At 36.3% G+C, this 24354-nt stretch overlaps 1 protein-coding gene across 1 annotated transcript in view; it reads left to right on the forward strand.

The window, feature by feature from the left end:
* Positions 1–7581: 7581 nt before the first annotated feature.
* APPBP2 (amyloid beta precursor protein binding protein 2) overlaps positions 7582–24354 on the forward strand; it is a 55340-nt gene continuing 38567 nt past the window's right edge. The window contains exon 1 of the mRNA XM_031966528.1: positions 7582–8176. Coding sequence (XP_031822388.1) covers positions 8039–8176 — 138 coding nt within the window. The 5' untranslated portion in view covers positions 7582–8038. The remainder of the gene's footprint in view (positions 8177–24354) is intronic.

Genomic DNA, 24354 nt, shown 5'->3' on the forward strand with positions numbered 1-24354 from the left:
TTTGACGTTGCCTGAGATCAAGGGTTACCACCTCTACTTTTTATTTCCAATAACTTCCATTCCTGATCATTGTTATTGTTTGGGTATTTCCTATTGCTGGTACCTCTCCTACTTTACTTCTACCCTCTAGCTTACCTGCTATTACTTGACCTCTGCAGCCCTGCCCTTCTCTGCCCTGCCCCTCATCATCCTAATTCCTTCCCTTATTTCTTTATAAAAAATTTAGGAGGGTTTTATATTGTTTTGGCTATATATGTATTGTTCCCTCTTTAGCCCATTCCCAATGTGAGTAGACTTTCAGAACTATTAGCCCTCTTCCCTCATCTAAATCCTTTCTGTCAATTCTTGTCCTTCCATCTCATTTATATAATTATAATTTTTATCTTTTACTACAAGGAAAAGAGCTACATCATACTCAGCTCTTCCCCAATCTTTCTTTTTGAACTATCCATTTACTAATGACGTTCTTAACATAGTTTACATTTCCACATATAAAACATAGTTTGTCCTTATTGAGTCCCTTGAAATTAGTCTTTTATGTCAAATTGTCTATTAAGTTCCGGTTTGTCACAAAATCGGATATTCATTTTACCGGATATTTATTTTTCATTCAGTATTATACTTAATTTTGCTGGATATAATACATCATCTTTTTTTTTTTTTACATCAATCCTAGTTCTTTAGATTTTTGATATATATACTATTTCAAGATTTACAGTTTTTTATTATAGCTGAGAATAAATCATTGTGCTTCCAATATATTTGAAATTTTTCTTATTTGTTGCTTTTAAAATTTTCTTTTTGATGTGGGGGATTTCAACATTTAGCAATAATGTTCCTATAAGTCTTCCTTGTAGGATATCTTTCAGGCAGTGATCTGGTGAATTTTTTCCTATTTCTACTTTCCCCTCACATTCTTACACTTTAGGACAATTTTTTTTCATTTTTTCAATTTTTAATAACATTTTATTATATATATATTTATTAACCTATATGATATAGGTTAACTATGTGCAATTCTTTTAAACATACTTCCATATTTTCTATGCTGCACAAGAAAAGCCAGATCAACAAGGGAAAAAAAAAAAAAAAACCATGAGAAAAAATCCCACAAGCAAGCTAACAATAACAGCAACAGAAAAGTGAAAATACTATGCTTTGATCCACATTCAGTTTCCAGAGTTCTCTCTCTCAATGCAGATGGCACTTTTTACAAGTCCATTCTATTAGAATTGCAGGACAACTTTCCTTAATTATTTCTTGTATTGTTGTATCCAGATTCTTCTTCTTCTTCTTTTTTTTTTTTGGTCATAGCTTTCAGGTAGTCCAATTATTCTTGTTTTCTCTTCTTGATCTGTTCTCCAGATCTGTTGTCTCACATTCTTTTCTATTTTTCCATTCTTTAAATTTTGTTTTATTATTTCTTGGTCTCTTACAACTTCACTGGCTTTCCCTTGCCCAATTCTATTTTTCAAAGATTCATTTTCTTTCTTAAGATATTGAATCTCCTTGTCTACTTGGTAGACTTTCTTTTCATAATCTTCTTGTTTTTCTTGGATTATTCTTATTTTTTCCCCCCACACTCTCTCTTATTTGATTTTTAAAATCTTTTTTGAGTTCTTTGAATTCTTTTTAGACAGATAACCATTTAATGCTACTTTTTGGGGTAAGAGAGGCTTTTTTTTTTTGTTCAGTTTCCTCCTCTGAAAAAGAATTCTGGTCTTCCCTGTTTCCATAGTAACTTTCTAGGGTTGGGTTCTTTCTCCTTTCCCTGCTCACTTTTTTTTTTTTTTTTTAAGAAGATCTTATTAACATAATTATCTCTCATCCTATAGTGGGGATGCTGGTACTAGTGGTAGATGGTGTGGACTTAGTTTCTCCTTCAGTTCTACCCTCTGTTCTAGAACCCCAAACTGATAATTTCACCCTCCTATAAGTGCCTGCTGCTTCTGCACTCACTGATGCTAATTCCTTCTTGCTCAGGGTCGATTTTCCACAGCACAGCAAGGTCTTATGTTCTTTATTAGTAGAGGTTCCCTCAGTCTTTCCAAACTCAGACTCTATATTCCCCACACTGTGTCTGAAGTGAAAATTCCTATGGCTGCTTCCAAGTCTACCTCCCAACCCACCTAAATCTAGGGTTCCTCCATGTTGTTTCAGCAGCACTAACCTGGATATATTTCACAGGGGCCAAATCTTGGTCTCGGTGTCACTGATCCTGGTACCTTTTTTTTAATCTTCTTGGATTGTCCCAGGACCACTGTTCTGAACCAACTCCTATTTGTTACCAGTCATCCTATGTATTCTCCTTGAAACGCAGTTTTGTCCTGCTTGTGGGGGAAATCTTGGGAAGCCTAGAATTTTCTGACCTATTCTGACATCTTCTTAAGAATTCTCTCCCCTTTCAACTCTTACATTATAAGAATTTTAAAAATAATTTAAAGGTAAACCAAAAACACACTTAAAACTCAACTTTGCTCATTATTTATTTTTTAAATTACAAAATTCTTTAAAATGATAAAGATCTTTAAAAATGTACAAATATTAGTCAACCAGTAATAATGGCAGAAGTCAAGGGAAATATCATTCATCCAAATTAAAATGCATTTTTCAGACCTGAAAGGAAACAAAATATAGGTCAAGAATAGATAAAAAGACTCTTGCAAATGTTCTATGCTCTCATTTTGAAAATTAATTTTTAAAAAATAAATCAAAATCTGCCTTCTCTCCCACATTTCCTTACCTCCATTGAGAAAGAAAGAAAAGCAAAACTTTTGTTATAAATACTATACTTCAGCAAACAAATTACCACAATGGCCATACCTCCTCAGACTAATATCTCAATCTGTACCTTGAATCCCTCTGTTAGGAGATAAATAGTATGGTAGTATGTTTCATCATGAGTTCCCTGGAATTCTGGTTGGTAGTTGCATTGATCAGAGTTCCTAAGCCTTTTAAAGTTTTTTGTTTTTATAATGTTGTTATTGGACAAGCCATTGCCCAATTGATAAATGGTCAAAGGATATGCATAGGTAGTTTTCAGATGAAGAAATTAAAGCTTTCTATTGTTATGGGCCAGAACTCTGAAACAAGGATTCTTACAATGTGTTAAGTCAGTGGAATTGATAAAAACAATGGTTATCTAGATTAGCATGCTTAGTGCTTAACAGTTCTCTAGTTCAGTACATGTACTTAGTACTTAATATAGTTCTACAAGATTCACACTTATGATAAGAGAGCATATAAGTTCCGACAAACTTGGAGAGATAGAGAGCTAAAGAAGACAAGTGGACAGAAGGCTGGAGGCTGGAGCACAAGCCCTTGGTCACATTCATCCCATCTCACACTATCTTGGTGACAGGCTCTCCTCCTTCATTTTCTCCACTGAAACCAAGGTTCCAGAAGGCCTCTAAGAAAGCTGACCAGCCCCAGGCAAGGAGACAATAAAGGATTTGGACTTTAGCCCCTGGCAACTCTTGTAGTGATTACTGAACTGAAAGGAAGGCTGCTCCAGAGACCCCAAGAAAACTGAACCAGAGAACATTACAATCTATAGTCATATCAAAAAAATGTTCTAAATCAACACCTGATTAGAGAAATACAAATTAAAAAAACTCTCATGTATAATTTAAAACATATCACATCTATCAGATTGACTAATATGGCAGAAAAGGAAAATGATAAAAGTCAGAGAGGATATGGGAAAAACTGTAATCCTACTGCATTGTTGGCAGAATTGTGAACTAATCCAATCATTATGGAGAGTAATTTGGAGCTATGCTTAAAGGGCTATGAAATTTCATACCCTTTGATCCAGCATGCCACTGCTAGTTCTATATGCCAGAGAAATCATTTAAAAAAGGAAAAGGACCCACATGTCCAAAAATATTTATAGCAGCAATCTTTGTGGTGGCAAAGAATTAGAAACTACGGTGATGCTGATCAATTGGGGAATGGCATATGAATGTAATGGAACACTATTGTTCTACAGAAATGATGAGCAGGCAGATTTCAGAAAAAACTGAAAAGAATTATATGAACTGATGCTGAATGAAGTGAGCAGAACCAGGAGAACATTGTACATAGTAGAGAATACAATAATAGCAGCATTATGCAGATATTCAACTTCAATACTTAGTTCTTCTCAGCAATACAATGATCTATAATAATTCCAAAAATGTAATGATGGAAAATGCTATCCACACCTGCTTGAATGCAGATTAAAACATAATATTTCCAATTATTTTTTTCTTTCTCATGGTTTTTCACTTTTGTTCCGATTCTTCTTTTACAACATGGCTAATGTGGAAATAAATGATTAAACATATACAACCTATTTCAGATTGCTTGCCATCTTGGGGAAGGAGGAAAGAATTCTCAAGAGGGAGAAAGAAAAATGGAAATTAAAAGTTTATAAATATTGAAAACTGGAAAAAATAATTGGAAAAAATAAAATACTATTAAGTGGGGGGAAAATAATATTATTATTGGATATATTACTCTGGTTCTGCTCACTTCACTCTGCATTAGTTCATTCAACCTTCCCAGGTTTCTCAAAATTATTCTCTTTTATCATTTCTCACAGCACAGTAATATTCATTACATTTCTATATCATAATTTATTCAGTCATTCTCCAATTCTTTGCTATTGCAAAAAGAACTGCTATATTTTTATACATATGGATCCACACTTTTTTTTTTAATTCAATGAAGTATTAATGTAGTAGTGGTATCAATGTGTTAAAGGGTATATACAGTTTAATAATTTGGGTGTGGCATAGTTGGCTAGATCAACCGACAGTATATATTAATATATTATACCTGTTTCTCCACAACCTAAAATCTATTCTTTTTCTCTCCTGTCAATTTTGTCAATCATACCGGTGAGGAGAAAACTGAAAGCAGCTTTAATTTTTATTTCTATAATTATAGAGTAATTTTTTTTTTCAGATGGCTAACGATATCATGAATTTTTGCCTTTCTAAAAAGGACTGCTTATATCCATTGCCTATTAGGCAATTGAATACTTGACAAATGTACTCCTATTCTTATACATTAAAATCAATTCTCTATATATTTTAGAAACAAGACCTTTATGAGAGAAACTTACTAGGAAGATTTTTCTAATTTACCTGCCTTTCTTCTAATCTTAGTTCCATTGGTTTTGTTTCTGCAAAATCTTTTTTTAATTTCATATAATCAAAATTGTTCATTTTACTTTTTTGTGATTCTCTTTACCTCTTGTTTAGTTATAAATTCTTTCCCTACCTATAGACTGGACTAGTAAATTTTTTTTCCTATTTCTTTGTTTCTGATGTTATTCTTTACATCTTAAGGCATGTATTCATTTGGAGTTTATCTTAGTAAGTGGTGTGAATAGTTTATATCTAATATCTTATATCTTATATCTAATATCTTATATATAAACTTATATCTAGTTTCTACCAGACTACTCTATAGTTTTTGTTGAATAATAATTTTTACCCTAATATATGGGATCTTGGGGTTATTAAATATTAGGCTACCATGTTATTTTGCTTTTTGTTTCATTGATTAACTTTGTTTCTTAAATTGTAACAATTACTTTGATGATTACTGCTTTGTAGTATAGTTTGAAATCTTAGGGCCAGACAATATTTTTTCCATGTTTTTACTTTTTTCATTATTTCAATGGATATTCTTGACCAAAAGTTCATCTGGATAAGATGTGTTTTTATTTTTCCAATTGAATGATTAATCTTCTAATTTGTTATAGATCTATAAAATAGTGGTAGTTTGGTATAGCACTGAATAAGTAAATAAATGTAGTTTTTTTTATTATATTGACTTAGTTTACCCATGAACAATTAGTAATTCCCCAATATTCAGATCTGTCTTTATATATATATATATATATATTTTTTTTTTTTTTTTTTTTTTGCTGAGGCAATTGGGATTAAGTGACTTGTCCAGGGTCACACAACTAAGTGTGTCTGAGGCCAGATTTGAACTCAGGTCCTCCTGACTTCAGAGCCGGCAATCTATCCATTGCACCATCCTTTATGTCTATATTAAGAGTATTTTATAAATTGTATTCATAATTCCTTTATGTGTCTTTATAAGTGGACTCTAAAGTATTTTATACTTTCTGTCTAATGTTCTTCATTCTTAACAATAAACCAACTCTTTACTTCAGAGGCAAATAGCAATGTTCTTTTCCTATCTCTGAAATAAATTTTTAAACATTTGTTTTCTGAAAAGTTTTAGTATCTCATCCTCAAATAATAAATTGTTCATTAAAGTCTACCCCTCCCTCAAGAAGTTAGGTCCCTCCCAATCCCTATATTTATGCCCACATGCATTTTTGATTTCCTTCACAAGCTAATTGTACAATATTTCAGAGTCTGATTCTTTTTGTACAGCAAAGTAACAGTTTGGTCATGTATACTTATTGTGTATCTAATTTATATTTTAATGTATTTAACATCTACTGGTCATCCTGCCATCTAGGGGAGGGGGTGGGGGGGTAAGAGGTAAAAAATTTGAACAAGAGGTTTGGCAGTTGTTAATGCTGTAAAGTTACCCATGCATATATCTTGTAAATAAAAGGCTATTAAAAAAAAAAAAAAAAAAGAAGTTAGGTCCCAATTCCCCAGTTTTTTAAATGTCAGATATTCCTTTCTCCTTTTTTGCAAAACTATTGTTAATCACAAAAAAAAATCACATCCCCGATAGTCATCCCATAAAATTCCTAGAAAAGATGCTGCAAGAAGTTTCTGAAATACAAACTGAAAATGATATTGTCAGGTACCCCATAATAGAATAACAAATGGCCATTGTTGGCGATAAGGAAGCATCAAGGGAAAAAAATGCTCTGGCAGTTGTTTAATAATATAGCCCCGACCAAAAAATTAAGAATTGCAATTTATATTCCTTCCTCATAATCCTCCCTTACCATATTATCACAACTCTTTCATTTCTTTTCAATTAATCAATCAACCTTTATTAATCACTTATACACGTCAAGCATTGTGCTAAGCATTAGAGACAGCCACAGCTCACTTACCCAAGCAGTAACCCAATCATACCAAACTCCTACCTGTTCTTTCTCCCTCAGCATATTCTTGGCTCTCTCATTTTGATTTGCTTTTCGGAGCCCTTCTGCCCATCTCCTTACAAGCACTTCTGTCTCTCTGCTCCCGTTTGTCTCTTTCTCTAGAGCCTAAAAGCTTCGGAAACACTCTTGGACCTTGCGCTATTCTCCTCTGATCCTTCTTTTCACCGGACAATTCCTACTTCTCTAAAATCTGGGCAAGGTCCTACAACAGGACCACGCTTCCCGCTCCCCTTTCCCACGCGACAAACACACCTTCCCATCTTTCCCTATCAACCTGTGCTTTCTTAATGGGCAGTAAACAATTTTCCTTTCTTCCCGTCTTTTTTTAAATGACGTCCTTCTCCATCCCTCCGTCCTGCGCACCTGCGCTTTCGGCGGATTCCACTCCCGGACGCTCCATCAGCGAGCTCCATGGCCATCGTCCCACCTTCAACCTCCTCCCGCCCGTCCCGTCTCCCTGTTCGTCAGCGCGCCGTGACGCCATCACGCAGCTCGCGCAGCCCCACCCCCTGCAGAGCCCCGGACTCGCTCAGGATCTGCCGGTTTCCCTGAAACCCGGAATGTGAGGCCCTCCGCCCGGGGCCCGTCCCTCTCCCTTCCCCTTCCCTCCCCCTCACCCGCGCCCGGCACCGGCCGCCCGCCCCTCCCCGGATCGCTCCCCCGTCCCCCGGGGCCGCCCTCGCCCTCCCGCTGTGGGCCGAGTCCTCCCTCGTGACTGCCGCCGCCCAGCCGAGTCCTCCGGGGCCAGGGGAGGAGCTCGGCACGGAGGGAGGCGGGGGCCGGCGACGGCGGCGGCGGCGGAGGAGGCGGAGGCAGAGGCTGAGGCAGCGGCAACCCCTGGAGGAGCCGGAGCAGCCGCAGGAGCAGCCCCGGCGGCCCCGGCCCCGGCCGCAGCAGCAGCAGCTGGGGGAGGAGGAAGAGAAGGAGGAGGAGGGAAGGAAGATGGCGGCGGTGGAGCTGGAGTGGATCCCGGAGACGCTCTACAACACCGCCATCTCTGCCGTGGTGGACAACTACAGCCGCTCCCGCCGCGACATCCGCTCCCTGCCCGAGAACATCCAATTCGATGTCTACTACAAGGTCAGAGTCGCCGGGCCGGTGCAGTCCGCTGCCCTCTCCCAACCACCCCCCTCCTTGGTGCAGCTCCCCCCGCCCGGGTTACCCGGGCCACTCACCCTGGCTACTCCTGTCCCCTCCTCTTCACCCCCCCGCCCGCCCCTCCTGTTTATTTCGTTTGCTCCTCCCCGCCTCTCCCGCTTACCCCAGCCCCTTCCTGTGCACTCCCCACCCCCGCCCTCCCGAGCTGCTGCCACCCCGCCCCGCAGCCCCCCTGCCCCTTTCCCCCATGCTTCTGTTCGGTGCTGAGCTCCCTCTCCCTGTTGTGCATTACGCTCTGAGCTGACCCTCTCGCTTCTCTGCGTCCCTCCCTCCAACTTCTCTCTCCTTCTGCGCTCCCAGATCCCGCTGGGTCGCTCCTCTCGCACTCCTCGACTCTACCACCCCGATCTCCCGGGCCGCCTTCCGGGCCTGAGCCGCTTGTTTAGTGTCTCTTGGCTAGCTTTCGAAGCTTCTCTCCCCCTCCTCCCCCAAGTTTTCCGTGGGGACTCCCTCACACCTTTACCTTGTCCCCCGTGCCATTTCCGGGACCTACACGCACATTTTCAGCCTTGCCTGTCCTCATCCCTAGCTGGACTTCACGGCTCCCTTCTCCTTCCCCTGAGGCTCCCACTCTCTTTGGGGTTCCACCCTTCGCCTCTATAGGGGGTGAGGAAGGCGGTATTTGAAAGGCATTTGAGAGTCTACTAGACATTTTACTTGAAAATAATTTCCAGCTTTGATTTGCACTTCTTAATCTATGTTACATTCCGTTCCCTTTGGTAAGGAGCATGGATTAGAATGGGGATCAACTGGTGGGGAGGGGAGAGAGCCGAGTGAAACGGGCCTAAAACTGCACGGCCTTGAACAGTTAAGATGATACTGGTGTAGTTTTACTGTGTCCTTTAGTAGAGATTGGGAGCTCTTTGAGGGCCAGAACGGTGGGGTGGGTTTTGCCTTTCTTAATAACCGCTGCTAAGTACCTTGTGTTTAATAAATGGTTGTTGATTGAGAGAGAGTTCCTTGGTCTCTTTTCATATTCTCCCTTCCCCGCCAATTTTTTGCTTCTTGTGTTTAAGTGCCCTAAAGCAAGGACACTTTTTGTCCCGTATTTCAGGGAATGCGGAATCTCAGCCCGAGTCCTTTTTCTTTTCCTCCCAAATTTAAATGTGACCACTGCATTTATTCAGAGAGCCTTCTTTCTTGCTGGATCATTTAAAAATGTACTTTATGGTGCAAATAAATGAACGTGTTTTCCATTCGTTGATTTTTTTTTCTCCCCTGTGGTATTTAACCATACTTAATTTTGCAGGGAAATATTTTTTCTTATCTTAAAAGTTTTTCACTTCTCAAATCTCCATTTCTCAGTTTTTAAAAATCTACTTATTCCATACTGTTTCGTTTTTAATTGATAAAGAGAGAAGGTACTTATTTTTAATTGCGTGTAGTCTTCATAGGTACTCCAGCTTTCTCCATCCACCCCTATAATGTTTCCCATTAATTAGCAGCTGGCTTGCAACGTTCTGCTTAATTCAGTTGCTTTCTGCCACAGTTAAAGATGAATTTTTCTAAATATTTGAGAGTTTCATTTTGGTCTTGCATAGTAGTACTTTGTTAATGCAATATGCGCTCTTACACATCCTTTAACATAATTTGTATCTGTACAGCTAGATATTTGGGATAGTTAAGTCCATACTACTGCAGTGAAATCTAGATTTTTAGCTGAATGTTTCTCCCTTGGTCATTTTATTGAACTCTTGTCACCATTATAAATTTTGTTTTTTTAATCGTCTGCCTTTGTGCACCAAAAGGGGTGTCTGTGTGTTTGTCCAGTTGGAAGTCTCTAAAAATTTTTGGATATATACTGTCAGCCTTCACTTGTAATTGAAAGTATCCATTGGTGAGAAGGTGCTACATTTATACATGGAGTTTAAACACCTTGGTTTTTGTGGATAAGTATTACATTTTAAATCAATATTTTGAGATAGTAAATTACCTTAAGAGGCAATAACACTAACTTTTTGACCCGATCTTAAGTCATCTACTTTTCATTGCATTTGATAACTTTAGGTATTGAAGAGCTTTAAGATGACCTGTCTACAGGATTTGAGACTAGCATAGGAATAGGGACTGGACCTGTGACTTTATAGGTGGAGGGGCTCCTGCAAAATTAGAGGTCTGTTTAGTTGCCCAGGGTATCCTAAAATTTTTTGACTTGTCCCAAATCATTGGGTGTATCAGAGTTTAATTTATGATAAAGATCCAAGGGATATTTCTTCCTTTTTAAGCTCTCTACCTACTTTGTACACTAACTTTTACAACATTCTTAATGAATTTGGGAATTGTAACCAATTAATTAGAAAGTCAATCCTGTTTTCATTAGTGTTTGTTATATTTTGTCATTTTCTGATATTTTGTTCAGATAGTATTTGTGGAATCAGTAATTTAATGGTGTTCTTAGAGGTATAATTTAATGTGACTGTTCATTTCTACTTATGATTTCACATTTGTTTACTAGCCTACTTCTGTAATTATTGATAACCTGTTAGGAATAGGGTTTTTAAACAAGACATGCAGATTGGATATAAAAATGATATCATGCAAATCTTAAATACTAGTATCCATCTTGAGTTTTAATAAACAGCATTTATTTAAAATGACATGTCACCTTAAATGGATTGTAGGTGTTATAGATTGTAGTTTGAGTTTCTCTATACCTGACAGATACATATCTTGTGAAATTAATGTATTGAACTTTTCCTTAGGAGGCTGAATAAAGAAGTTTTTATGGCAAAATCATAACCATCTGGAACACTAAATATTGATAATGTATAATCATTTTTATTTATGTATATACACATATATGGAGAATTTGATCCTTATAACTGATTTTAGTTTTTAAATTAAAAAATAACATTCTTTCATGTCTAAGTTATTCTTCAAGGCTCCCTTCACTTTTCCATTGTAGAAATCTTTCTTAAGTTAACATTAACAGTTAAGCAATATTCCATACCTTATAATCCTTTACCTCTCTGCTGAAAATAGTAATGTTTCAGCTATTCTCTCATCACTAAGATTGGACATTAATTTGTCTTTTATAGTTGTGTATACTCTTCTCTTGGTTCTGCTTTACATTTCATGTTTCATATAAAGGACTTTACTTTGTTTTTTCTTGCTTGGTTGGTACCTTTGAACTGTTTGATGACTTCTCAGTTACTTATAAAATTTACAAAATTACAACTATTGTTGATGGCAGTCACTTAAAAGCGTATGAGGGATGACTAGGAATAGCCTGGTCAATTGAATAAGGTAAGAGTTTTGTTCTAGATTTCAAGATATTTCCATATTGTCCAAACTCCTCTTGTTTTACAGATGAATTAACAAGAAGCCTAAATAGGGAAAATGACTTAAAGTAGCATAGGGACCCAGTTTTCTGATTCTCAAATCACTACTTTTTACCGTTGTAAGTCTGTTGACATAATTACATTTAAGTTGAGTGAATCTTGTAATTTGAGGGGAGATTGTCCATTGAATGATGACTGGAGAGATCTGAGCCTTGAAGTAGGATGTTGATAGGAACTAAAGGTAGATCAGAGGTGAAAACAGGAATAAAGAGGCAGCCTGTGGCCTGTTTTTCTTGGTAGATTTTTCTAGGAAACTTTCACTACATTTGTCTTTTTTTTTCCCCTATAGAAAGGTCAGCTTTAACTTTTCTCATGCCATTATGTAATAGAAACTTTTTATTGATTCCATAGGGTCATATTTATAATCATAATAAAATGAATCATTTAATTTAATTTTATAAGATTGCTTGCCCCATTTTTCTGTAATGTTTTAGGAGACATCAGCTATTATCTCTTCCCCTTTCTTTCCCTTTCTCCCCCTTTCTCCCTTCTAATTTGCTTTAGATATATTAGTAAACTTGATACTAGATTCACTGGGTTTTGCCTAAACTTTAAGACAAGGACTTTGTGATCTTTATCAGTTTCTCTAAAAAGTCCTCTTTTAATTAATAAATAGTATCCAGCAAAACAGATGAATAAATGGCCACAGGTCTGAAAAGTGTATACCTGTTGCCCGCCCACCTCTCTGCTAAAAGATGAAAGCTTTGCTTCACTGTAATTCTTTTAACATAACTTTTTTTTTTTTTGCACAGAAATAGCAATATAAGTTGTCATTTAAGAAGTTATTTAACTGTGTGTATCTTTGTCCCACCCATACCACTACTAGATTTATACTTCAAAGAGTAAGGGAACCTATGTGTACAAAAATATTTATAAAAGCTTTTTGTGGAAGAAAATTATTGGAAAATGAGGGGATGCCCATTAATTAAAGAAGGGTTGAACAAGTTATGATATTTGAATATATTGGAATGCTATTGTACTGTTTAAAAAATGTTGCATTAAGAGAAATCTGGAAAGACTTGTGTGAACTGATATGGAATGAAGTCAATAAAAGCAAGAGCATGATATATAACAAAACAACAATATTGTAAAGATAATCAACTCTGAAAGACATAAGAACTCTAGCCAACACAACTAACCACAAATCCAAAGGATCTATGAAACATGGTATGCGTCTTCAAATAGAGAATTGACGGACTCATAGTGCAGATTAAAGCATATTTTCTTTTTTTTCCCCTTGTTTTTCTTTTCCTTTTCCATTTTCCCCCCTTTCTTAATATGATTAATATGGTGAATTTGTTTTTCAGGACTTAATATATTTGTTAGAGCCACAAAAGTCCACTTATTGTAATATTAGTGCTATTGATAATGGTAATTTTCAGTAGAAGTCATAAATCTGAGAGAATGTCCAATCTCTACGATTTAAGAATTTTAGATAAATGTTAATAGCAGTGAAGAGATGGAGAGATGAGCATAGTGACTGTTTTTTGCCAAATAGTAAGAAGGATACTCTCCTGAGTGCTTTATTCTGGTTACTATTTACTGTTTATATGATTTTAGGAAAATTATCATCTGTAAAATGGCCTACCTTTTTTTTTAACATAATTATTATTTTTTATTTTTTCATAATTACAACTTTTTATTGACAGAACCCATGCCAGGGTAATTTTTTACAACATTATCCCTTGCACTCACTTCTGTTCCAACTTTTCCTCTTCCTCCCTCCACCCTCTCCCCCCGATGGCAAGCAGTCCTATACATGTTAAATATGTCACAGTATTATTTCCTAAATACAATAGATGTGTGCAGAACTGAACAGTTCTCTTGTTGTACAGGAAGAGTTGGATTCAGAAGGTAAAGATAATCTGGGAAGAAAGACAAAAATGCAAACATTTTACATTCATTTCCCAGTGTTCTTTCTTTGGGTGTAGCTGCTTCTGCCCATCATTGATCAATTGAAACTGAGTTAGATCTTCACTTTGTTGAAGAAATCCACTTCCATCAGAATACATCCTCATACAGTATTGTTGTTGAAGGTTCTGCTCATTTCACTTAGCATCAGTTCATGTCAATCTCTCCAAGCCTCTCTATATTCATCCTGCTGGTCGTTTCTTACAGAACAATAATATTCCATAACATTCATATACCACAATTTACCCAACCATTTTCCAATTGATGGGCATCCATTCATTTTCCAGTTTCTAGCCACTACAAACAAGGCTGCCACAAACATTTTGGCACATACAGGTCCCTTTCCCTTCTTTAGTATCTCTTTGGGATATAAGCCCAGTAGCAGTACTGCTGGATCAAAGGGTATGTACAGTTTGATAATTTTTGGGGCATAATTCCAGATTGCTCTCCAGAATGATTGAATTCGTTCACAACTCCACCAACTATGTATCAGTATCCCAGTTTTCCCTGCATCCCCTGCAACATTGATCATTATTTTTTCCTGTCATCTTAGCCAATCTGACAGGTGTGTAGTGTTATCTCAGAGTTGTCTTAATTTGCATTTCTCTGATCAATAGTGATTTGGAACACTCTTTCATATGAGTGGAAATAGTTTCAATTTCATCATCTGAAAATTGTCTGTTTGTATCCTTTGACCATTTGTCAATTGGAGAATGGCTTGATTTTTTATAAATTAGAGTCAATTCTCTATGTATTTGGAAATGGCCTACCTTTCTAAGATCATTGAGGATCAGGTGAAGTAATTACCAATTCCTGAAGGATTTGCTTTAACCATTTCTCTCCCATCTGTCTTACCATTATTCCTGCTCTCTTGGACTATAGAAATAGCATAAGTGCTCTTTTCTATTTTTCTGCATATCAGATTTGTGAATAGATCTAATGTTACTTTAAATCATCAATGACCACTTCTGGTCCATCTAGACCTGGCATTTAAAACCTTCTAAAGTCTAGTGCTATTGAGCTTTTCATACTTTTCTTGTATTTGTATGCCAAATTGGTCTTCATTTAACCAATTCTCCCTTGATACCCATGATCAGATCAGTTGAATTTTCTGTTGAATAGAAATTCATTCTTTAAAGGACAGTTTAAATATTATCTCCATGCAGCCTTTCCACACTTTCTTTTTCTCAAATTGGTAATGACTTTCCTATAGAACTTAGGGTGCATTTTGTTGTACAGTTCCCTAATGTGGTTATGGTTATTGTTATCTATATTTAGAACTTAACAATTTTTAATCATTTTTGTTGTAAAAACAGTAGACACAAAAAAGAGAAAATTTTTGTCACTTCACTTCCATTTACCTCCTATTCCCCCTTCTCAGTGTAACAAAGGTTTTTCTATAGCCCCTGATATTTACTCTTCATCTTTGTTGGTCTAATAGGAAATCTGTTTTCTCCCATCCTCCCATTTCAATATAAGCTCTTTGAAGGCAGATACCAAGTCTTCTTAAAACACTATCTTCCTGAGCAGTGATCCTGATGACAAAATAGGAGCTAAATAAGTGTTTGCTTATTCTTTTTTTTTTTTTTTTTTTTTTTTTTTTAATTTAATAGCCTTTTATTTACAGGATATATGCATGGGTAACTTTACAAGCATTAACAATTGCCAAACCTCTTGTTCCAATTTTTCACCTCTTACCCCCCCACCCCCTCCCTTAGATGGCAGGATGACCAGTAGATGTTAAATATATTAAAATATAAATTAGATACACAATAAGTATACATGACCAAAACATTATTTTGCTGTACAAAAAGAATCAGACTCTGAATTATTGTACAATTAGCTTGTGAAGGAAATCAAAAATGCAGGTGTGCATAAATATAGGGATTGGGAATTCAATGTAATAGTTTTTAGTCATCTCCCAGAGTTCTTTTTCTGGGCATAGCTGGTTCAGTTCATTATGCTCCATTGGAAATGATTTGGTTGATCTCGTTGCTGAGGATGGCCTGGTCCATCAGAACTGGTCATCATATAGTATTGTTGTTGAAGTATATAATGATCTCCTGGTCCTGCTCATTTCACTCAGCATCAGTTCGTGTAAGTCTCTCCAGGCCTTTCTGAAATTATCCTGTTGGTCATTTCTTACAGAACAGTAATATTCCATAATATTCATATACCACAATTTATTCAGTCATTCTCCAACTGATGGACATCCATTCAGTTCCAGTTTTTAGCCACTACAAAAAGGGCTGCCACAAACATTCGTGCACATACAGGTCCCTTTCCCTTCTTTATAATCTCTTTGGGATATAATCCCAGTAGTAAGTGTTTGCTTATTCTTAAGGAAATACATAAATCATCTATGTACTAGATTATATTGGTTCAAATATAGACTATGTCCCAAAAATGAGATCTCTCTTTTTTAATTATATTTTATTTTTCCAAATACATATAAAGATAGTTTTTAGCATTCACCTTTGCAAAACCTTATGTTCCAAATTTTTCTCCCTCTTTTTCCTCCCCAAGACAGCAAGCAATCTGATATAGGTTAAATGTTTTCAATTCTTCTAAACATATTTCCATATTTATCATGTTGAGCAAAAGAAAAAAAATCAGATCAAAAGGGAAAAAACTTGAGAAAGAAAAAAAAATCAAGTAAATGAACAACAACAACAAAAAAAAGTGAATATATCATGCTTTGTTTGATCCACATTCATTCTTAGTTCTTTCTCTGGATGTGGATGGCATTTTCTATCACAAGTTGATAGATTGAAATTGCCTTGAATCACCTCAGCATAATGAAATCTTGGTGAAGAAAAAAATGTTTATGTAAAAAGAAGGAAAAGGACCCATGTATGCAAAATGTTTGTAGCAGCTCTTTTTTGTGGTAGCAAAGAATTGGAAAATGAGTAGATGTCCATCATTTGGGGAATGGCTGAACAAGTTGTGCTATATGAAGGTAATGGAATATTTTTATTCCATAAAAAATGATGAACAAGCTGATTTTAGAAAGATCTGGAAAGATTTATATGGAACTGATGCGGAGTGAAAGAAGTAGAACCACAAATACATTATACACAATACCAGCAAGAACGTACAAGGATTGACTATGAAAGACTTGGTTCTTCTCAGTAGTTCAGTGATTCAAAGCAATCCCAATAGGCTTTGGATAGAAAATGACATCTGCATCCAGAAAAAGAACCATAGAGATTGAATGTAAAGCAACATGTGCCTTGTTCATCTCTTTATTCTTTTTTCTGTTGGTTTTTTTTTTTTAATCTCTCCCATGGTTTTTTCCTTTTGCTCTGATTTTTCTCTCCTAACATGATTCATAAAGCAATGTGTATTAAAAATAAATAAATTTACCAGGATAAATAAAAAAAAGAAAAATATTCATAAAGCTATCAAAAAATAATCACTTATCATATAAGTTATATGCATGGCACAATGATAAGCACTGGGAGTATGAAGATGATCAGTCACATTACTTGCCATCAAGGAACTTTAAATTGAGATTGGAGATGCCAACATATACATGGAGAATCATAATACTTTCAGACAAATGAGAGACCCAGGGTACTTTGGGAATATTTAGGAAGAGCATAAAGAATTAATGTTTTTCATCTACTGGTGATCCTGCCATCTGGGGGAGGAGGGGGAGGGGTAAGAGGTGAAAAATTGGAACAAGAAGTTTGGCAATTGTTAATGCTGTAAAGTTACCCATGCATATATCCTGTAAATAAAAGGCTATTAAATAAATTTAAAAAAAAGAATTAATGTTTTTGCACACTGCTATAAATCAGTTCTGAATATAGAATATAAAATAAAAGCTACATAGCATAGTGAATAGAAGATGTGATATTAGATACTGACTCTAGGACCATGTGCAAATCATTTAAACCTCATTGCACCAAGCAACTGATGAGTTAAAGATAAGTTTGATATACATTGATGGAAGTTTTCATGTCAGTAGTTCCTAATACTGATAAAATTACAGATCTGAATTTTAATTTACAAAAAGAAAAAAAAGCACAGACTAGAAAGTCCCAGATTTTCAATCAACAATCATTTATTAAATATTGCCAATGGGCCCTTACCTTGGGTAAGTCTCTTCAAATCAGCTTTTTAATCATCCTCATCAATAAGCAATTTTATAGAGAAAGACAAAAAAAAAATCATCATCCTCTCCTTAAGGAGTTCACGTTTAATGGGGGAAAAAGATATGCAGACTGCTCTACATATGAGATATATACAGAATAGAAGGAAAGGACCAGCATCATAGGGAACCAGCAAAGCTAGGAGGCAGATATGAGGAAGGGAGAGTATTCCAGATCTGGGGGTACAGCCAGTAAAAATGCAGAGAATCTGGAGATGAAATATGTAATGTATATAGCAAGGAAACAGGTTTTGTTGGATTATAAAGTACATGGAGTGGGTTAAAGAATAATAAGACTGGAAAAATAGAAATAAAGTTGTGAAGAATCCTTAAATGCCAAAATAAGTATTTTGTATTTGATTCTGGAGATAACAGAAAACTACTAATTTATAGGGGGAAGAGCAATATCATGCTATGCTTTAGAAAAAGGCACTTTGGTAGCTATGTGGAGAATAGGTTAGAGTGAGCAGAAATGTGAGGCAGGGAGACCATCCAGAAGATTATTGGAATAGTCTGGGTATGAGGGGTCTGAAGGAAGGTAGTAAGTGTGTGAGTCAAAAGAAGAGAGATATTTTGGAGATAAAAATAGTAAATTTTGTTAACAGATTGGATTGGTGGGCTAAGTGATAGTGAATAGTTGAGGATGATACCAAGTTTGCAAGCCTGACTGACTGGTAAGATTGTGGTGCTTTCAATAGTGACAGGGAAGTTGGAAAGTGAGAAAGGTTTAGGGAGAAAATTGTTCAGTCATTTTTCAATCATCCAACTTGTCGTCACTCCATTTGGGATTTTCTTGGCAGAGACACTGGAGTAATTTGTTATTCCTTCTCCAATTCATTTTACAAATGAAGAAATGGAGGCAAACAGGGTAAATGACTTGTCCAGGGTCACATGGCTGCCAAATTTGAGGTCATATTTGAACTTGGAGCTTTCAGAGTACAGACCTGGTGCTCTATTCACTGCCCTACCTACCTGTCCTGTGAAAAGGTAATAAGTCACTTTAAAAATCGTGATAAAGTCTTTCATGATCTTCTTAATGCTAGTCTTTCCATTTGATATTATTTCCCCTTTATCCTATGCATATCTTGTTTGAACATAATGTTTTTTGTATGTTGTCTACCCCTTTAGACAACGTGATCCTTGAAAATTGGGGCTGTTTTTGCAGTTCTTTGTCTCTCTAGAGCATTTCCTCCCATATATTAGGAGCTTTTTTCATTGACCTTCCTATATGGGAGTGATGTCTATGAGTGGAGAATGGGGGTGTACGCAATATCTGTTGTAGGTGGTGCATTGGCTGCAATGCTGGACCTGAGTTCAGATTCTGCCTCAGGCTGATATTAGCTATGTGACCTAGGGCAGGCCTCTCTAAGCCTCAGTTTCCTCATTAGTAAAATGGAGCTAATAATAGCACCTGGGCAGGTAGATGGTACAGGGGATTGAGAACCAGACCTGGAGTCATTAAGATTCATCTTCTTGTGTTCAAATCTGGCTTCAGATACTTAGAAGACATCTCATCCTAAACAAGTCGCTTAACTCTGTTTACCTGAATTTCCTCCTCTGTAAAACAGGCTGGAGAAGGAAATGACAAACCACTACACTATCAAGAAAATTACAAACAGAGTCATGAGGACAAGTTGGACTTCCGACTTAAAAAAAGTACTGACCCGCAACAAAATAGCACTTACCTTACCAAGTTGTTGTGAAGATCAAATGAATTAACATAAAGTGCTTTGCAGACCTCAAAGCACTAGGTAAATGCTATCTATTATTATTATCATCATATGACAAGAATTTTTAGTGTATGTGTTAGAAAGGAATCATCAAGGATGACTATTGAGAGAATAGTATTCTTGATAGTAATAGGAAAATTGGGAAGAGTTGGGGGAAAAGATAAAATTTTATTTTGGATCAGTTGTGTTTGAGATACTTATGGAACATTCTTCAAAATGTTCATTAGACAACTGATATAAGGCTGGAATTTAGCAAAGAAGTTATGGGTGGATGTATTCCAAATTCAAAGATGTGGAATCAGCTGTATAGAAATGATGAGATTACCAAGTAAGATAGAGGAAAAGAACTGGTTCCAGGACTGCCTCAGGGGATATCCAGGGTTAATATCTAGACCTTATTGAAGGGTACTGAAAGGAAGAGTCAAAGGAAAAGAGAAGTAAAAATGAGAGGAGTATCGTGAAAAGAGAGGAGAGTTTCCAGAAGAGTATGATTTTAGTATTAAAGGGTGCAGAGAGGTTAAGAAAAGCTGAATTAAGAAAAGGCCATCAGATTTTTTGCAATTAAGAGAAAACTGGGGGGGGGGGGGGCAGAGCCAAGATGTCAGAGAAGACACACATTTCATTCTGAGCTCCCCTTCTATCTTCACTACTAATTACCAAATTCAGCCTCTGAAATAGTGCTTGACTGATATCTGTGACATGAATTCATAAATATTAGGAGTATTACAAATTACCAGGCGAAGATCACCAGAAAAAGTCTGTCTTGATCAGGCGGGAGGAAGCCAGCACAGGCAAGGAAGAAGAACACGGAGGCTAGTGCAGTCTGAGCAGACCAGGGGCGGGGTGCGGACTCCTGGGGTGGAGAATTTGCAGGGAGGACTCTACCAAAGGTTGTCTACTCTGCTTTGATTGCAAAGCAGTAGATTAGCAGAGAAGTTACACAAACGCCAAAGGTAGAGTGTACCCCCAAAACGCCAGAATTTAACAGAACCTGACTATACCCACCCAGCACCAGAAGTGACTTAGCATGACCACAGTGCAGCTGCATTCCCCAAGAAGGGGCTTTGCCCAGGGCAGTCACACTTCCGCTACAGGGGACTCTTCCCAGGACAGTCACACTTCTGCAGTGTGGGGACTCTTCCCAGGGCAGTTGCACTTCCTCTGAGCGGGGCTCTTACCAGGGCAGTCGCACTTCCACAGTTCTGCCACTCTTCGCAGCCCATTCGCAGGACAACTACTCTCCATCTGTCCCTGTTCTGTAGAGGAAGCTGGGGACCTCCTTGCCCTGAAGGAGGACCCCCAAGGCATTTTTTAAAAAAATGAGTAAAAAAGCAAAGCAAACTCTAACTATAGATAGCTTCTATACAGAAAAAAGAGCAGATTTCCACCTCTTAGGAGACTCACAGCAGAAGTCTCTAGACAAAACCCCAAAGGGGGATATAATCTAGTCCCCATCACACAAGGCTCTCCTAGAAGAAATTATAAAAGATTTTAAAAGAGAGCTAGAAGAAAAATGGGAAAAGGAAAGAGAAGCTCTACAAGAGAATATGGAAAAGGCATGTAACTCATTAAAAGAAAGATTTGATAAAGTGGAAAAAGAAAATGACTTCCTGAAATGTGAATTAGAAAAGGTAAAGAACTTCCAGGGAAACAGAATTTGTGAATTTGAAAAGATAAAGAACTCCCAGGAAAGTAGGATTTGTGATTTGGAAAAAGAAAATAACTCATTAAAAAAAAAAAAAATTAGTGAAATGGAAAAAAATTCCATAGAGCAGAACAACTCATTTAAAAACTCAATTGGACATATACAAAAAGAAATTTAAAAAAAGTTAGTGAAGAAAATAACTCATTAAAAATCAGAACTAAACAAATGGAAATGAATGATTTGGTGAGACATCAAGAATCAGTCAAGCAAGATTGAAAAAATGTTAAATATCTACTTGGAAAACCAACAGATCTGAGAAATAGATCTAAGACAGATGATCTAAGGATTATTGGGCTCCCTGAAAACCATGATGAAAAAAAGAGTCTAGATGCTATTTTTCAGGAAATCATCAAAGAGAACTGCCCAGAAGTAATAGAGTCAGAATAGAAAGAATTCATTGAACACCTTCTGAAAGAGACTATCAGACTAAGGAAAAAATATTGCAAGCAGCCAGAAAAAAAACAATTCAAATACTGAGGAGCCACAATAAGGATCACTCAGATTCTAGCAGCTTCCACATTAAAGGATCGAAAGGCCTGGAATCTGATATTCCAAAAGGCAAAAGAACTTGGAATGCAGCCAAGAATAAACTACCCAGCTAAGCTGAACATTTTTTTCCAAGGAAGAAGATGGACATTCAGTGAAACAGGTGAATTCCATTTTTTCCTAACGAAAAACCAGAACTAAACAAAAAATTGGACCTCCAAATATAGCATTCCAGAGAAGCAAGCGAAGAAACTCAAGAAAAGGGAGAACTTTCCACCAATTAAGAGGAAATTAGAGCAATAATTAGGAGTTACTTTGTTCAACTTTATGCCAATAAGTTTGATAACCTAAGTGAAATAGTTGACTACCTTCAAAAAATATAGGCTTCCCAGATTAACAGAAGAGGAAGTAAATTGCTTAAATAATCCCATTTTCGAAAAAGAAATAGAACAAGTTATTAATCAACTCCCTAAGAAAAAATCCCAAGGACCAGATGAATTTACATATGAATTCTACCAAACATTTAGAGAACAAATAACTCCAATGATATGTAAACTATTTGAAAAAATAGGGAATGAAGGAGTCCTATCAAATTCCTTTTATGACACAGACATGGTACTGATATCTAAACCAGGTAGGTTGAAAACAGAGAAAGAAAATTATAGCCCAATCTCCCTAATGAATATTGATGCTAAAATCTTAAATAAAATATTAGCAAAAAGATTACAGAAAATCATCTCCAGGATAATACACCATGACGAAGTAGGATTTATACCAGGAATGCAGAGCTAGTTCAAAATTAGGAAAACTATTAGCATAATTGACTATATCAATAACCAAATTAACAAAAACCATATGATCATCTCAATGGATGCAGAAAAAGCATTTGATAAAATCCAATGTCCATTCCTATTAAAAAAACACTTGAGAGTATAGGTATAAATGGACTTTTACTTAAAATAGTAAAGTAGCATCTATTTAAAACTGTCAGTAAGCATCATATGTAATGGGAATAAACTGGAACCATTCCTAGTAAGATCAGGAATGAAACAAAGTTGCCCACTATCACCATTACTATTCAATATTGTATTAGAAATGCTAGCTTTGGCAATAAGAGTTGAGGAAGAGATTAAAGGAATTAGATAGGTAATGAGGAAACTAAATTGTCCCTCTTTGCATATGATATGATGGTATAGAGAACCCCAGAGATTCTACTAAAAAGCTATTAGAAATAAATAATCCACAACTTTAGCAAAGTTGCAGGATACAAAATAAATCCACATAAATCATCGGCGTTCTTATACATCACTAACAAAATCCAACATCTAGAGATACAAAAAGAAATTCCATTTAAAGTAACTGCCAATAGTATAAAATATTTGGGGATCTATCTGCCAAAGGAAAGTCAGGAACTGTATGAGCAAAACTACAAAACATTTTTCACACATATAATGTCAAATCTAATCAATTGGAAAATTGTTAAATGCTCTCAGATAGGTCGAGCAAATATAATAAAGATGATAATATTATCTAAACTAATCTATTTATTTAGTACTACACCAGACTCCCAAAAAACTTTTAATGACCTAGAAAAAATAACAAAATCCATATGGAAAAACAAAAGGTCAAGACTTTCAAGGGAACTAATGAAAAAAAATCAAATGAAGGTGGCCTAGCTGTACCAGATCTAAAACTATATTATAAAACAGCAGTTACCAAAACCATTTGCTATTGGCCAAGAAATAGACTAGTTAATTGATCAGTGAAATAGGTTAGGTTCACAGGACAAAATAGTCAATAACTATGGCAATCTAGTGTATGACAAACCCAAACACCTCAGCTTGTGGGATAAGAATTCACTGTTGACAGAAACTGCTGGGAAAATTGGAAATTAGTATGGCAGAAACTAGGTATTGACCCACACTTAACACTTGTGCACCAAGATATGGTCAAAGTGGATTCATGATATAGGCCTAAAAAATGAGATTATAAATAAATTAGAAGAGCATAGGCTAGTTTATCTCTCAGACCTGTAGAGGAGGAAGGAATTTGTGACCAAAGAAGAACTAGAGACCATTGTTGATCATAAAATAGAAAATTTTGGTTATATCAAATTGAGAGGCTTTTGTACAAACAAGACTAATGCAAGCAAGATTAGAAGGGAAATAATAAACTGGGAAAACATTTTTACCGTCAAAGGTTCTGATAAAGGCCTCATTTCCAAAATATATGGAGAATTGACTCTAATTTATAAAAAATCAAGCCATTCTCCAATTGACAAATGGTCAAAGGATATGAACAGACAATTTTCAGATGATGAAATTGAAACTATTTCTAGCCATGTGAAAAGATGCTCCAAATCATTATTAATCAGAGAAATGAAATTAGACAACTCTGAGATAACACTAACACACCTACCTCTTAGATTGGCAAGGATGGCAGGAAAAGATAATGCTGAATGTTGGAGAGGATGTGGGAAAACTGGGACAGTGATACATTGTTGGTGGAATTGTGAATGCATCCAGCCGTTCTGGAGAGCAATTTGGAACTATGTTCAAAAAGTTTTCAAACTGTACATATCCTTTGATCCAGCAATGTTACTATTAGGCTTATATCTCAAAGAGATCTTAAAGAAGAGAAAGGGACCTGTATGTGCAAAAATGTTTTTGCCAGCCCTTTTTGTAATGGCTAGAAACTGTAAATTGAATGATACCCATCAATTGGAGAATGGCTGAATAAGTTGTTGTATATGAATGTTATGAAATATTATT

Source organism: Sarcophilus harrisii, chromosome 4 (genome assembly GCF_902635505.1).
Source record: "Sarcophilus harrisii chromosome 4, mSarHar1.11, whole genome shotgun sequence".
Lineage (NCBI taxonomy): Eukaryota > Metazoa > Chordata > Mammalia > Dasyuromorphia > Dasyuridae > Sarcophilus > Sarcophilus harrisii.